This window comes from Mesocricetus auratus, unplaced genomic scaffold (genome assembly GCF_017639785.1).
Source record: "Mesocricetus auratus isolate SY011 unplaced genomic scaffold, BCM_Maur_2.0 Super-Scaffold_4256, whole genome shotgun sequence".
Lineage (NCBI taxonomy): Eukaryota > Metazoa > Chordata > Mammalia > Rodentia > Cricetidae > Mesocricetus > Mesocricetus auratus.
In genome coordinates this window covers 79,351,111-79,367,079 of record NW_024429182.1, presented here as the reverse complement: position 1 = coordinate 79,367,079, position 15,969 = coordinate 79,351,111, and the positions used below count along the sequence as shown (strand labels likewise).

At 41.0% G+C, this 15,969-nt stretch overlaps 1 protein-coding gene across 3 annotated transcripts in view; it reads left to right on the top strand.

The window, feature by feature from the left end:
* The first annotated feature begins 4,511 nt into the window (after positions 1–4,511).
* Acsm3 (acyl-CoA synthetase medium chain family member 3) overlaps positions 4,512–15,969 on the top strand; it is a 26,706-nt gene continuing 15,248 nt past the window's right edge. For 2 of the 3 annotated variants that reach the window (XM_005064484.4, XM_021229392.2), the window contains exons 1-4: positions 4,512–4,635; positions 7,851–8,046; positions 8,574–8,847; positions 9,409–9,619. In XM_005064484.4, the coding sequence (XP_005064541.1) occupies positions 8,647–8,847; positions 9,409–9,619 (412 nt within the window). In that variant the 5' untranslated portion in view covers positions 4,512–4,635; positions 7,851–8,046; positions 8,574–8,646. The remainder of the gene's footprint in view (positions 4,636–7,850; positions 8,047–8,573; positions 8,848–9,408; positions 9,620–15,969) is intronic. The other variant, XM_021229398.2, reaches the window with a different exon arrangement.

Here is a 15,969-nt window from a genome sequence, read left to right as displayed (position 1 = left end):
AATTCACACATACTATGTTATATTTAACTATGCTAACTTAAAAGTTTTTCACTTTAAAGGATAATGATTTTTTCTGCTCCAAAGCATTTTTGCCTTAAAGGAGACAAGGCCTAAAGTATATGTCAAGTAAAAAAAAATCTAGAAACTAATCAATGGAAAGGGCTTGGCATTCCTCTAACACTGAGGTGAGGGTATGTTTATGTCTTTCCATAAAATAAATAAAGTCCCAGATAGCTCCTGATTCGATCTGGCCAGGACATTTTCCCAGAGACCACCAAGCCAATGAGGTAGATAGCAAATCCATCAAAAGGAGATGTCCCAAGAGGAAAAGAAAGCTGATAATTTGGAATGACATCAAAACTTTAACTCATCAAGCTGAGGCTTTGGGAAAGAAGATCATTATTCTACTGAACCAAAAATGATGCTGTTATGTTTACTAACTCTATTTCATGTTAATTCTCAGCTTGTCAATAGAGAATCCAAATGATTTTGTCAGAGAGCATAAAAGGCACACCTGTAATAGGAGGTAGTATAATGCTGTTTTGCCATGCTAAGAGCTGTTTTTATCCTTTAAGACAATTTGTCTGGATAAAAGATGGTATACAGTTATTTAGTCATGGGAATGAGGGATATTTTGTTTGGGCTAATCTAACTGATCAGTCCAAATGTAAAATTACAGATCTTTAGCATAATTAACTGCTCTTTAGAAAGGTTTGATAGTGCAAATTATAGTTGTATGAAGGTAGAAAAAGGGGGGAATACCTGATGCATCACTTACTAAAGTTTTCATTACTGTACCTAAAATAGCGCTATCTGTTGTCAATGGTCTAGAAAATAGCCCCTGACTTTATTTGGCACATAGTAGTCAACAAGAACAATCTTTTTGTATCAGAGGAGACCTGTCTATTCCTGAGTTTTTAAAAAAATCTATATGGCATAGGAATCACTCATATTCTTTATGGACAAATAACAGGGGACAAAATAGAATCCACCCACACCCATATTCATAGGGCTTCCCCTGATATTCCTGTCTCTAGCACATTTCTTATACTTTAAAGGTGCTTATATCCTTCCTTATTGCTATTCCACTTCTAATCACACCCTTCCACCTGACAAACAACTGCCTTTGGGATGGAGTCTGATACCCAAACCACACAAAGATTCAACAAAGAAAGAGAATTGCAGTTCCATTTCTTTTATGACCATAGATGCAAAAATACTCAATAAAATACTCACAAACAAAAGCTAAGAATACATCAAAAAGATCATCCACCATGACCAAGTAGGATTCATCCAGAGGATTCAGGAATGGTTCAACATACAAAAATCAGTGAATGTTATCCATCACATAAATAAACTGAAAGGAAAAGAACTGATCATCTCATTAGATGCCAGAAAAGTCTTTGAAAAAACATCCAACATCCCTTCATGATAAAAGTATAGGACGGAGTATGGATACAAGGAACATACATACCTAAATATAATGAAGGCAATATAAGACAAGCCCTTATTCAATGCTAACTTAAATGGAAATGCAAAGCAATTCCACTAAAATCAGGAACAAGTCATCAACATAATTTCTTAATTGCAAGTTATCTAAGGTGTAAAATTATATAAAGCATATGAGTATTAGTTATTAGCATATCAATTACATTTTACTGTTCTACTGTATCCCATTTTGTATATTTTATTTGTAATATACATAAGCAACTCCTACAATTCTATTGGGGAACTCCTACAGATGATAAATACTTTCAGCAATGTGACCGGATACAAGACTAACTAAAAAAAAAATCAGTAGCCCTCCTATATACAAATGACAAACAGACTAAGAATGAAATAAGGGAAATAACATCATTCACAATAGCCAGAAACAATATAAACTACCTTGGAGGTAACCCTAGTCAAGCAAGTGAAAGACTTGTATGATAAAAATTCGAAGTTTTTGAAGAAAGAAATTGGAGAAGATATCAGAAGTTAAAAAGATCTCCCAAGCTCAGGGATATGTAGAATTAACATAGTAAAAATGGCCAGCCTACCAAAAGCAATCTACAGGTTCAACACAATCCCCATCAAAATTCCAACACAATTTCTTACAGACCTTGAAAGGACAATAGTATATTTCATATGGAAAAAAACAAGGGTAAATAAAACAGTCCTGAACAATAAAAGAATGTCTGGAGGAATCACCATCCCTCATATATAGCTGTACTTCAGAGCTATAATAATAAAAACTGCCCATCTTCTGTAACCAGGCAAGGTTTCCAGTGGTGGGACTGGGAAACCAACCCAGCCACAAAACTTTCAACCTATAATCCATCCTGCCTACAAGTAGTGCTGGGGCAATGGAGTCACAGATCTTATGGGAGTGGCCAAACAATTACTGGTCTAGTTTGTGGGTCACACCATAAGAGGGTGCCCATACCTGACACTGACTGAGGCTGGACAGACAAGAGACCTGAGATAGAAAAAAAAACAATAAAATGATTCCAAATGATAGTCTGCTATACTCATAGATTGGTGCCCCACCCAATCATCATCAGAAAGGCTTCTAACAGCAGCTTATGGGAGCAGCTGCAGAGACCCATAGCCAAACTTCAGGCACAGTGAGAGACCAAATCAGATCTCCATCCCCTCCCCTTGGAGCTTCAGGAACCCTTCAGAAGAGGGGGAGAATTATAAAGCCTGAGGGGTTGAGGACACCAACAGAACACAGAACACAGAAGCAACTAAGTAGGGCTCATAGGTGCTCACAGAGACTGAAGCAGCAGTCAGGAAGCCTGCATGTGTCTGTGCTAGGTTTTCCGCATATATGTTATGGCTAATAACTTAGTGTTTTTGTCAGACTCCTAACAGTGGAAGTGGGGGGTGACTCTGACTCTTTTGCCTGCTCTTGGGACCCTTTTTTTCCCTACTGGGTTGCCTTACCCAGCCTTGATATGAAGGTTTGTACCTAGTCTTACTATATCTTGTTATGCTGTACTTGATTGATATCCCTGGGGAACTTCTTCTTTTCTGAAGGGAAATGGAGGAGGAGTGGATCTGGGGAAGGGGGTGGGAATACAGGGACTGGGAGGAGTAAAGAAGGGAAATAGCAGTTGGGATGTATTGAAAACAAAAAATAAGTAAATAATAGATGATAGATAGATAAATAGATAGACAAGGAAAGAAAAAAGCAAACATTAAGGGTTACTTTGAAACCAACATATCAGAAAAAGAGACAAAGATAAAAATAATCAGGATGCCTAGTAGGAAATAAAGATATTTTGACATATAAAAAACAAACAAACAAATGAAAAACTGGACTTCCTAGATTTCATCTATAAAGACCATGCATAACAAGGCCTATAGCTAGCTCTGGAACTCAATACTTCCTGTGTTAGGAAGGTGGCAAGGAGTCCCACTTCCCCACTTCAGTGCAGATGCTAGTCAGTGAAATAAGTCGAGAAAGCAAATAAAAAGAGCACAAAGAGCTGAAAGGACGAAATAAAAATTCACTATTTGCACATAGTATGACTATATAGTAAACTCCCAGGAATCAATTTTTAAAAAAAGATCTTTTTATTAAAAAAACAAATTCTTTTTTGTTTTTGTTTGTTTTGAGACAGGGTCTATCATGTAAGACTGTCTTAGAAGTCACTGTATAGATCAGGCTGGACCCAAACTCACACACAATTGAATGAGACATTCACATACCAAATCAACCATTGTTCAAATGGCTAACTTTTGCCTGTAGCTGATGTATGCAATGATGAGCCATCAGCCAATAAAGTTCTTATTTTCAAAGTTGGTGATAAGATACACAGATAGCTAAAAGAGGAGAAAGTGAGTGCTGGTTGAGGAAAGGTGGTGAAGTCAGCGCCTCTGATAGGATAATCTCACCAAAGGAGGATTTGACCATGGGAAGCCGTGCAGGCAGTGGGAGTGCAAGGGTCCCAAGGCTGGGACATGGCCGTGTCTGAGGCAAGTAGGGGGGCTGCTGTGACTGAAGGGCTTCTTACGGTTCTGGCAAGCTGAGAAACGCCGAAGGGTTTGAACAGAGAAGTGCCCGACAGTGTTGATTCTTAGTTCTTCCCAGTTCCTAACGCTCTTACCAATCCTACTCTAGCCTCACGGTCTGTGTTTATTCATTTCAAAACACTCTGCGTCTTTTTCAGTTGTTCTTTCCTCTTTCTGAGAACTGCCACTCACAGAACTAACCCAAACAGTAGCTTGCTCAGGCTGGCCTCAAACTCACAAAGTTGCTGAGAACAGATCTGAACTCTTGAACTTCCCACTTCCATGTCGGAAGGGCTGGGATACATGCATGGGCCTCCAATTCCAGTTGAGTTTCAGCAACTCCTTAAACACTTTTCCCTCCTGTGAATACAGCTTTCCCTATTAAAAGCTTGGTGTGTAGACAAATAATTACCTGTTAAGAGAAGTTCATGGTTATGTAACTGGTCAGGGTTATGTAAATATTCATGCTCCACCCTCCAGTGTGTCCACCAATCAAATAAGGGAAGGTGCTCTGGGACAGCTGGCTCTGATTGTCACACTCCTTCCACTTTGATCTACTACCCACATTCAGAGGAGAGAAACCAAGTTTCTCCTCCATGAAGCAGGTCTACAGCTGTGTGGGAAGCTATAACTTTAGTGAGTATCCCATTTTTTTTCTCCTGTGTAAGACTTTCTGCAATGATTCAGGCTTGCTTTACAATATATGTTCAGCAAACAAAACCAGCAAATCTGAAAAATGCTCCGTGAAGCCATGGATGGCAAAGGTGTTTCTCTTAGAATTTCTCAACTGCCATGTGAATTCTATTGAGGAAGTGGTGGGGAGTGAGCACCCACAGGAGGCTGCAGGCAGAGGAGCTGAGTTCCAGCTTAGGCTTTCTGGGGAGGTTGGAGTTTTTAATGTTGTGTACATGTGTTTACATGATAAAATGTTTTGAGAAAAAAATTAAGTGAGTAGGGGCCACATGTTTCTCTGTTCTTGTCTGTTTGGCCACACCCTGCTCAATGACTTATGGAAATTCATCTCCTGCCTATCCAAAGATATGCAAATTATCTCTACGAAGTTATGTTTGGGAAGTATAGAGATAGGAAATCTATGACAATACATTCTTCTCTCTAGGACAAGGGATATTCTAAAGTTGTGTGTTGAGGAAGGGGTGTCAAGGCAGGGTCCTTGTTGAGGTTAAGAACCATGGAGTTGCCGGGCGTTGGTGGCACACGCCTTTAATCCCAGCACTCGGGAGGCAGAGACAGGCGGATCTCTGTGAGTTCAAGACCAGCCTGGACTACCAAGCGAGTTCCAGGACAGCCTCCAAAGCCACAGAGAAACCCTGTCTCAAAAAAAACAATCAAACAAAAAAAAAGAACCATGGAGTTCTACTTTGCTTTAAGGCTGTATATCCATTTGGGCCAACCAGAGGGAAAGGTGTTATGGAGATATGAGAGATAGAAGAACCCTCTGCCCTGCCATTTACATGGACCCAAAACTTGTACTTCTTTTTTTTTTTTTTTTGGTTTTTTCGAAACAGGGTTTCTCTGTGGCTTTGGAGGCTGTCCTGGAACTAGCTCTTGTAGACTAGGCTGGCCTCAAACTCACAGAGATCCGCCTGCCTCTGCCTCCCGAGTGCTGGGATTAAAGGCATGTGCCACCAACGCCCGACCAAAACTTGTACTTCTGATGAGACTTTAAATACTTTCACAAGCCCATCTGGCCAGCTAGTGGTGCTTTCTTGGATTTTTTTCTTAGCAATATTTCTGTGGCTTGGTGTAAAATCCAGGTTTACTATGCAGAAGAGGTCTTTCCTTTCATCTGCAAGGGGTTTTACAAACCTGGGAAGTGGGTTGTAAGATGCTGAGATCATTGAAATGACAGGAACAAATGAGCCTTGTTAGGAAGAAAGTATATTATGGCTTTGATGGGGGGGAGGCAGTTGGCACTTCTTTTTGATTTAAAAAATATTTAAGTTTTTTATGTGAATTTTTTAAATGTTCATTTGAAATAAGTTCTTTTTGAAAGTATGTTTGTTGACAATTCCATACAAGCATAATGTGCTTTGGTCATCTGGGGAGGGGGCAGACCTTGCCTTGTCATGTTCATAGACTATTCTCCATTTGATATAAGCTTGTCTCAGTTATATTAGTGGATGAATGGATGTATTGTTCAGCTGTGCAAGTGTATGTTTGAGGGTAGTGTTTCTCTGAAATGTAGAATAATAAATTAATGAAAAATTCTTAGCCCAATGTAGCCCCTCACTTGCCAGATCCCAGCAAAAATGATAAATCCTAAAGAGACCTTCCAAAATAGCCTTTCTTCTCTTCTGTTACCCATTTTTTCTTTTCATTTAACACTATGTTTATTTGTTACTCCACTTACATGTGCCAGTCCATGACAGTAAGGAAGACCTTGTTTCTTTCATCCCCCAATATATTTTCCATAGCTGCAGCATTCTGAACTTTCAGTCAGTATTTATTGAGTAAATGAATGAACCGTACTAGCCTACAAAGATTGTGTCTGAACCAGACCAAATTCTTGCCCTGTGTTTCAATTGAACCAGGAAATGTTTATTATATTTCTTAACCCTTTAAAAATAACATTTACATTGGAAGAAAGCATTAGGGTATTACTTTTGAACAAATAGCTTCAATTTTTCATTTAAATTGCAAAATAATAGGGACAACTTAAGTAATCATCAGTTGGGAACTAGCAGCTGCTCAATACAATGCAATGCAGCTATGTTTTAAAGACAGAACAAAGAGCTCTATGTACTGATATGAAGAGGCCTCTAAAACCACAGAAGTGAAAATGGACTGGGTGGGTGGAATGGTGAGACGTTAGGCTACCTGCTGTGTATCGCTGGTGGAGAAATGAGAGTCAAATCTGAGATGCCAAGAAGCACAGTGTCTCCTGGGAGTAGAACTGGGGTTAAATTCAAAACCTTCAAGACAGGAAGGGAACTTTTTCAATGTTTATCTTTTGTGGCTTTTGAACCACTTGAAGATATTATACAAAAAGTAAAAAACCAACATGAGTTTGCTTCTAAGAACTTAGTATGCCTCCATTAGTTGAAACTTTCAGTCTCCAGCACTGGAGGGGTTGGGGGTGGTGAAAGTTGAAAGAACTTGATCCTAATTCTGTTGAGAAGTTGGAGTACAGCCAAGAGGGCAGGTAGTCACTTGCCAGCACCAGCAGAGCCCAGCAGCTCTCTTGCTACCTGGCCCTGATGTCAAACAGAATGATGTTTGAGACCTTGAGGACTTAGCTTCTGCGTGGTGCTGGCAGTTCACAGATCCCAGGGGTTGAATAAGTAACTCTCAACCTGGGTTATACATCATGACTCTGAGGAAATTTTTAAAAAACAGCATAGGCCCACTCCCTAAAATGCTGACTTAATTGGCCAATGATCCAGGCATTCGAACTTTCATAAAAAGCTTTCCTAGTGATTCAATGCATAGACAAGATATTAAGTCACTGCTCTGCTGGAATCCTGTTGGCCCAAAGTAAAACATTCAAATGAAAATCCAAAGACCGGAGATGGCCTTGACACAGAAGGGTAAAGCCTGATGCTTCCTCTGTTTAAGGTTCATTTTCTTTGACATTGAAAAACAAGGAGGCCTGAGATGGATGATCTCAGAAGGCTCAAGATCGTGGACTTGCCAGTTTCTCACACAAAGCGGTGAGACATCAGGGGTTCCTGGCTTTCAAATTCAGCCAGTGCATTATCTGGTATCTTGTCCTGTTGGATATTATCATTATATAAATGATTCCACATAGCCAGACTGCCCTACCACATAGCTAGAATCACAGTTAAAATTATGCTTTAATGATTATGAGAGTAGTATCTATTTTATTGCAGGAAAATTGTGGGAATCATAAGGAGGAGAAACTCAGTCACAATCCCTGGAACACAGAAACTGTATTTTTAATAGCCTCAGTCAAGTAAATGACATTGTGATCAAATGACTTCCCACAGAAGCAAGAAGGAGTAGGTGGCTGGGAAGGACCTCCCTCACAGAAGCCCTGTTATTATATCTCCAAGCCTGGACTCGATGGTAATAGTGTGGGTTCCTACTGGGAGTATGGGAACTGTAGCCTGTAAACCAGACAGACTCTAAACATAGACAGCGCTTTCAGACCCAGCTAGTTCTAGGCTACTCTTCATTTCCTAATCTGTAGATAACACGTAGTGTTTTTAATGTGACTTTTGGTATGACAATAGATCATAAGCCTTTGTATGATCACAAAAAGGTTGAGAAATACATGTAGAAAGCAAGAGTGTGAGGTATTCAGGAGAATGGGCTGGGCTCAGATAGTTCTGTGTTTGAATCTAGCCCATGGCTCTTCCTATATTCTCTATCTGTAGATATAGATAATAACAGCACATACTTAACAGGGTCTCTCTAAGGATTAAAGACAAAGATACACAAAGCATCAAACAGTGTTTGGCACATAGAGATGCTCAGAAAATGATGCTGAGTATGTCATGATGGATAATTATGATAGAATTTAGGTGCTTTGGGGGGCTTACTACTACTTTGAAAACAAAACTAAATGCATGCCAATTTTGCTTGTCTTTTAGCTGGATTAATCTGCATGGAAATCCCTAGTGCTAAAACACCCAACAACACTGATGCTAGTTAGCTCTTGTCACCATGGTGATGTTACTTTGTGCTAAGTATTTTCAACGACTAGCAATTCCTGGTCCTCTGAGAGTCTTGTATAAAGATTACGGAACAGTGACCCCTCAAAACTTTTCCAACTATGAGTCTATGAAACGGGACTTCAAATTAGAGATCCCAGAGTATTTCAATTTTGCAAAAGACGTCCTGGACCAATGGAGCAGTGTGGAAAAGGTATGGAACAAATGTCAGACTACAGTAACTCAACTGCAAGCGATCCTAGCCCCCAGGGGTAGTTAGCAATGGCTGGAGAGTTTCACTGCAATGAAGGGCTAATCAGTGGAAGTCAGTAGTTGCTACAGACATCTAAGGATTGAGGGACACTGATGAAGTCCCATGATGTGCGAAATAGCCCCAGAACAAGGACTTATTTGACCCATAAGGCCATCATGGCTGCTGAGAACGCCTAGGTTATACTAATGGATATTTTTTGTTATTTTTCCCCCACTTTTAAACAAAAAGGAGTAAAATGTGATTTCAAGAGTCAAATGGAAAGAAATGAAATACAGATACATCACTGGGGGAGGGGTAGGGAGAGGGAGAGTGAAAGGATGTAAGAATTCTAAGTTTGGGGGGAAAATAAGCATGTGGAAATAACCTCTGCATTATCAGTATTACGTCCTGACTAATAACTGACTTGTGAGTTTCTGCAGAGATTGTGTTTCACTAAATCAGCTGAGATATAATTTAGCTGTAAAACAACCTCTAAGTCCATGATGGCTGCACTTTCCTCAGGCTGGACAGAGACTTTGCAACCCAGCCTTCTGGTGGATAGATGGAAATGGAAGAGAAGTGAGATGGGGTTTTGAAGAACTCGGATATTTATCCAGGAAGTTTGCCAACATACTCACAGAAGCCTGTTCCTTGCAAAGGGGAGACAGAGTAATGTTGATTCTGCCCAAGATCCCAGAGTGGTGGCTTGCGAATGTGGCCTGTCTGCGAACAGGTTAGTAATGTCCACACTCCTGATGACATTTCAACAAGACAGGTTTATTCATGTAAGTAACTATGAGACATTTATCTGGGTTCTGTGTATTGCTTGGCAGTATTTAGTAACTGCTTGCCAGATATGATCCAAGGGTCCCAGGTGCATCTTAGAAGGCTACAGCTATTTCCTTCACCTTCCTTTAATCTCTCCACCATTGTGACCCTATCATGGCTAATGTTTTCTGTTAATGTTTGTGGTCATTCCCAATCTCCTGACTTTTCTCCATACTGTTTGCTATGCTTGGAACCTCTTTACCTCAAAACTAAGTACACAGCCAACGCTTACTCAACTTTCAAGTGTCAGTTTGTTTTTGCTTGCTTTTAAAGATGTAATTATTTAATATGTAAGAGTGTTTTCCCTGCATGAGTGTCTGTGTGCTATGTGCATGCCTGGTGCCTGCAGAAGCTAGATGAGGATGTCATCAGATCGCTGGGGAACTGAAGTTAAGGATGGTTGTGAACCACTAAATGGATGCTGGGAATAGTTCCTGGGTTTTCTGCAAGAGCAGCCAGTGCTCCTAGCTATCTAGGTCATCTCTCTAACTCTCTCAATCTTCAGTTTAATGTTACCTTCTCAGCCAATCATAACCTGATGTCTCAACATGGATACTCTTCCTTAAGCACCTGTTATAGTTATTTTTCTATTGCTGGAAGAGACACTATGAACAAGGCAATTTATAAAAGAAAAGCATTTAATTGGTGGCTTGCTTACAGTTCTAGAGGGTTAGTCCATTTCCATTATGGTGGGAAACAGGCATGGTGCTGGAGCAGTAGCTGAGAGCTTACATCTGATCCTCAAGCAGAAAGCGGAGAGAAGGCGCAACTGGGCCTGGCATGTTTGGATCCTCAGGGTTCACCCCCACTGAAATACAGCCTCCAACAAGGCCACATCCCCAATTGTCCCTGAATAGTCCACCAACTGGGAATCAAATATTCATGGGCCTGTGGGGGCCATTTTCATTCAAACCACCACAGTACCCTAAAGTAATATATATTACTATTTAAACTTTTGGGCATAGTATTTGCCTATGTATAACCTGAAATTTCCATGAGGGTTAGGTATGCTTCTAACAGGCCATTAACATAGCTTATCTCTAACTTTCAGTGATTAGCATATGGTAAATGTTCAGTAAAATATTTGTTGGACTAATGTACTGGTTGTCACAATATATCCCTGTATTAAGTGGCCACTCTTTCATTAGAGGACAGCTAATATATTCTATTTCATATACAATTATGAATTATACATTGGAAAAGCAAAGCCTATTTTTAAAGAGTGTTTTACAAAATGAGTACACTCATGAACATTGCTGAAACTCTCTTAGTAAAGCACTGTTTAACTGGCAAGATCATATTAATACAATAAAGGAAGTCAAATGGATGGTTGCTGGAGAAGCTTACAGGGAAAAACCAGTACAGAAGAAGCAAAGGGGTTTTGTAAGTGGAATCTATCCAGGAACATCTTCCTCTGTTTGTCCTGAAGCCACTGCTCCTCTTGTCTGCATCTTTCGTATGTGCTGCCTCTTAATTCCTCATAGATAACATTCCCCTCCAACTGGGATGTGTGCAGCTTCGATTGTTATTCAGATGCTTCAGGTTCCAGACCCTGTGGGACCCATCTGGTACTCAACTCAGTATCTTAAATATCTGAGCAGAATCTGATAGGTACAACTTTAGGATAAGCAAGTCAGAATAGTTCAGAGGCAAGTTTTGCTGATTCCTGTCACGACCACCTCGACCAGCAAGGAAGACGCGACTCAGGAATCCTTCTCACAGGCAGTTTATTCAGGACCTTGAACAAATCTTCTGACCCCAGGGAGTGCCCGCCCACAGCTTAAAAAGGCCCTTGGGCGGCCAACCCCGGTAAGCCATGTGGCGACAGCAGATAGGTCCACATACGAGGAAGCAAGCCTGATATCCAGCCTTGACCAAATAAGGAGTTGTCTATCACAGAGAGCACTTGCTATCGGGCTAGCAGAGGCGGAAGCCAGTACCATCTTAAGGGTGCGGCACTTCGCAGCTCTCTACAGATTCCAACGTGATTCCTGGGGATATTAATAGGAAGGAAGGCAAATTATTTTAAATGGTTAAGAGTGAGACAATGAACCATAAACCCATTAGTCTTAAGAATGTTAGTGTTTGTGGCACATAGTCATTTGATTTTCCTAGTCATTTTTCTCACTTAATAAATAAACAACCAGAGTCTGGGGAAATGACTCATGGGTTAAGGATGCTTGATGCTTAGTTGTGAAAACCAGAGTTTTGGATTCCAGTACCTAGTTCAGGCAGTTCACAAATGCCTGGAACTCCAGCTCCAAATGATGTAGTGCCGTCTTCTGATCTCTGCAGGCACCTAAACAGGCATGTGTGCATATACTCATAAAGACACAGACACATGCACACATGCACATTAAACAAACCTTAAAAGTCACCTTTAATCCCACTTGGGAGGCAGAGGTCGACAGATCTCTGTAAGTTTAAGGTCAGCTTGGTCTAGAAAGTGAGTTCCAAGACCATCAATGCTGTTACACAAATAAACCTTGTCTCAAAACACCACACACACACACACACACACACACACACACACCTCTTAAAAACATAGTTGAATATTGAAGTTTAACTCAATAGGACTTGTATATTGCTTAGGATTCTACACATAAATGATAACAAGATAAAGAAAGGTGAAGACACGGCTAATACATCAGTCTGGATAAGGGCTGTCTAGGGGTGACTGTGGGACTGAGAGAGGAGGCCAAGGATAGTAAACTTCAACATATTGTTAAATTCTGTTTCTTTAAATAGGTGGCTGTAGGGAAAAGGGACCAGCAAAAGACACACACTGTGCAGAGCCAAAGAAACACACTTTGTCCCTGCAACCAGAACAAAGAAATGTACCCTGACCCTGAAGCCAGTGCCAAAGAAACACACTTTGTCCCTGGAATCAGAGTCAGTGAAAGAAATGCACCCTGGCTCTAAAATTGGAGCCAAAAGGCTAAAAAGGACCAGAGAAAGAAACACAATTTGGCCCTAAAACCAGAGCCAAATCTGACCCTAATCCTGTGCAAAAAAAAAAAAAAAACAACCAATCCTCGAGCAGGAGCTCAGTATTAAAATCTGACTAATCCCCACCCTGGAAGCCCTATATAATCCCTGTGTCTGCTCAGCTTGTGGCTGTTTGTGCTACCCGGCTGTCCTCTGCCACTGTGGCAGAGGGCAGCCACTCTCCTGGATTCTTCCCTCCCAATAAACCCCTTCTATGAGCTTTGGGTGAAGATCTTTTGCAGCAGAGCAGAGCAAGCAGGGCTGTAACACTTTTGCTGGGGAAATCTTCCCCTGGCAGAGCAGAATTGTTACACTCAGCTCTCCACTCCTGGGATCAGAGCTGAACTGTTGTAACTTCCCCCAGGAAACACTCTCCTGCCGGAGGAACAAAACTGCTACTCTGGACAAACATCCCCAGCTGGAAGACCCTCTCCTGTCAGAGCAGAGCTGATACACTGGGGAAGCCTTTCTCTGAGGCAGGGCTGTAAGCTGCTAAGCTTACTGCGGCCTGTGGTAGTCCTTGGCTCCGAGCTCTAGGATACCTTTCGATCTGAGCTGTGTAACACTTAGTATTCTGTGACTCCCGAGTGCCAAAATACCTGTCCCATCCTGATCCACCTGAAATGCCTACTGTGGCATATATTGCTTATTTATGAATTGGAAACAGAAGTTGTACATATATTTTTTCCATTTCATTTTCATGTGTGGGATGCCTTGCAAATTTAGAGAAGTGCAATTGCAAGGTAACTTTAAAGGGATCTTTACTTCAGCTGTTTGTGCTTATTGTGTGTGTGTGTGTGTGTGTGTGTGTGTGTGTGTGTTCAGGTGTACAGGTGCCATGTGCTATGTGGAAGACAGACAAGTTTCAGGAGACTGTCCTTTCCTTCCACCATGGGATGCAGGGTTTGAAGTCAGTTTGCATACTTGAATGGCAAGCACTTTTACCCAATGAACCATCTCTGGCCCATGAAGGAATTTTATAAAGTGTTTAAGAAGATACTATTAAATGGCAGAGTAGTCCAATGAATTTTAATGTGACCTTAAAACAAGGAAGGCATTTGGAAATGCAGTTTTAGAAGGGTGGCATTGACTCACTGGCATAGGTATCACTGGGAATTTGTCAGAAACAAATTCTCTAGCACCACTAAACATCTGAAATTAAAACTCTGGCAAGCAGCCTAGAGATCTGTGTTTTCAGATAGATTTCAGGGATTCTGACTCACAAATTGCTTGAGAAGGGTAAAAAACATCCCATCCAGAGGTGAATGCCATCTATCATCTCTTGAAGACTGGAGGCTAAAATCGGTATAACCCAGAAGACAGATGTATGATAAATACAGAAGCAGGTAGGTGAGTAGAGAGAAACAAAGACATATTGGCAGATTCCTTCTTTAAAAGATTTGTATTTCGTATGTGTGTGTCATTTATTTTTTCAAGACAGGGAGTAAGGGCTAAGAGACCTGCTCTAGACACTACCCAGGGTTCCAAATGTACAATGCTTCTCAGGAGTGAAGGAGGGGTAAAATATTTCTATAGTAACTTCACACACAATCTGAGGGGGCATGCTCTTTATTTCAGGCGCTCTGTTTTTTTTTTTTTTTTTTTTGCTGTGCTATAAATATTTTCCAGCTATATAGACTTACAATTAGCGATTCTCCAGCTCTAGCCAGGTGCAAGGCTACAGTTCTTCAGGGTCATAGAAACAGATAAAAAGTTTTACACAAAGTGGTAACTGTCAGCCTTACTCTATGGCTCAAAGTGGAAGTGGTTAAGCCACCAAGAACTTCTAAAGGAAAAAGGGGGATTGAGAGAGAGAGAGAGAGAGAGAGAGAGAGAGAGAGAGAGAGAGAGAGAGAGAGAGAGAGAGAGAGAGAGAGAGAGAGACTAAGTTCTAAGTTATAAGGAAATCTAAGAGGGGAATACATATGCTTTGCTATTTTCTCAAATGTGTCTAGGTAAAAAAGCTAAATATTATTGTGGGGTTAGCTTGGGACAGCACATCCCTATCTGCTGGCAGAGTGAATCCTGAACACTCTTTTTATCTACCTGTCTGAGAGCTATGGCTCAACAACTTCAGACATGCCTTAATTCTTGTCCTTGGGCACCTGTGAGTGTCTCAACTGAGGTCTCTTTGCCTGCATTCTACCACTGACCAACTGTCTGCCAAGGAAGATAACTGTGGGGGTGGGGCAGACTTCTAAGTAAGGGTACTGACCATGATTACTTTCTTGCCAGAATCACACATTGCTGGGGACAGTCATCCAGTAGATCAATGCATAGGAGAAATAGTGTCCAGTAAATGATTAACATACCTTAGTGCTGTGGGAAAAACCTCCAAGCTGTAATGTGAAGGAAAGAGCTCTTCACACAAGAATCTGCAATGGGGAGAGCTGACCCATTCAGAAGGCAATATACTTTATCGCCCTGATAAATAAGGTAGCTCTGGTGAAAAGATTTAGCCTAGATGAGCTCTCACTGCATAACTCTGCGGTCCGTAGGAACAGGGTTTCTCTGTGTGGCCTTGGCTGTCATGAAACTCACTTTGTAGACCAGGTTGACCTCGAACTCATAGAGATTCGCCTGCCTCTCCCTCCCAAGTGCTGGGATTAAGGGTGTGCAACACCATTGCCTAGCTTAATTTGTTTTTAATACATTTATTAGTCAGGGTTCTCTAGAGAAACAGAACTCTTAAGATGAACATGTATGTTTATTTGAGTGGCTTACAGGTTATGGTCTGACTATTTCAACAATAGTTATCTCCCAGTGGAAAGTCCAAAAATCCAGTAGTTGTTCAGTCCATGAGGCTAGATGTCTCAGCTGGTCTTTAGTAGATATGCTGAAGAAGTAGACTCTAATGCCAGTAAAGGAATGGACTTGCCAGGGAGAGTGAGGGCAATCAGGCAAAGTACAAGCTTCCTTCTTCCACATCCTTTATACAGGCTGCTACCAGAAGGTGAGGCCCAGATTAAAAGTGGATCTTCCCACCTCAAAAGATCCAGATTTAGGGTGAGTCTTCCTTCCTCAAATGAATTAATCAAGAAAAATCCTTCATAGGTGTACTCAGACACTTGGGTTTTGGTTAATTTCAGATATAGTCAAGTTGGCAACCTAGAGTAGCCATCACATACATTCTAATTAAAACACAATTACATTACTTTCCCCTTTTCCTTCCTTCCCTTCAGCCCCTATCTTGTCCCCTCCCTCCAATGCTTCCCACACCTCTCCCTGACTCTTAAGTTGATGGACTCTTTATTATTAGATATATGT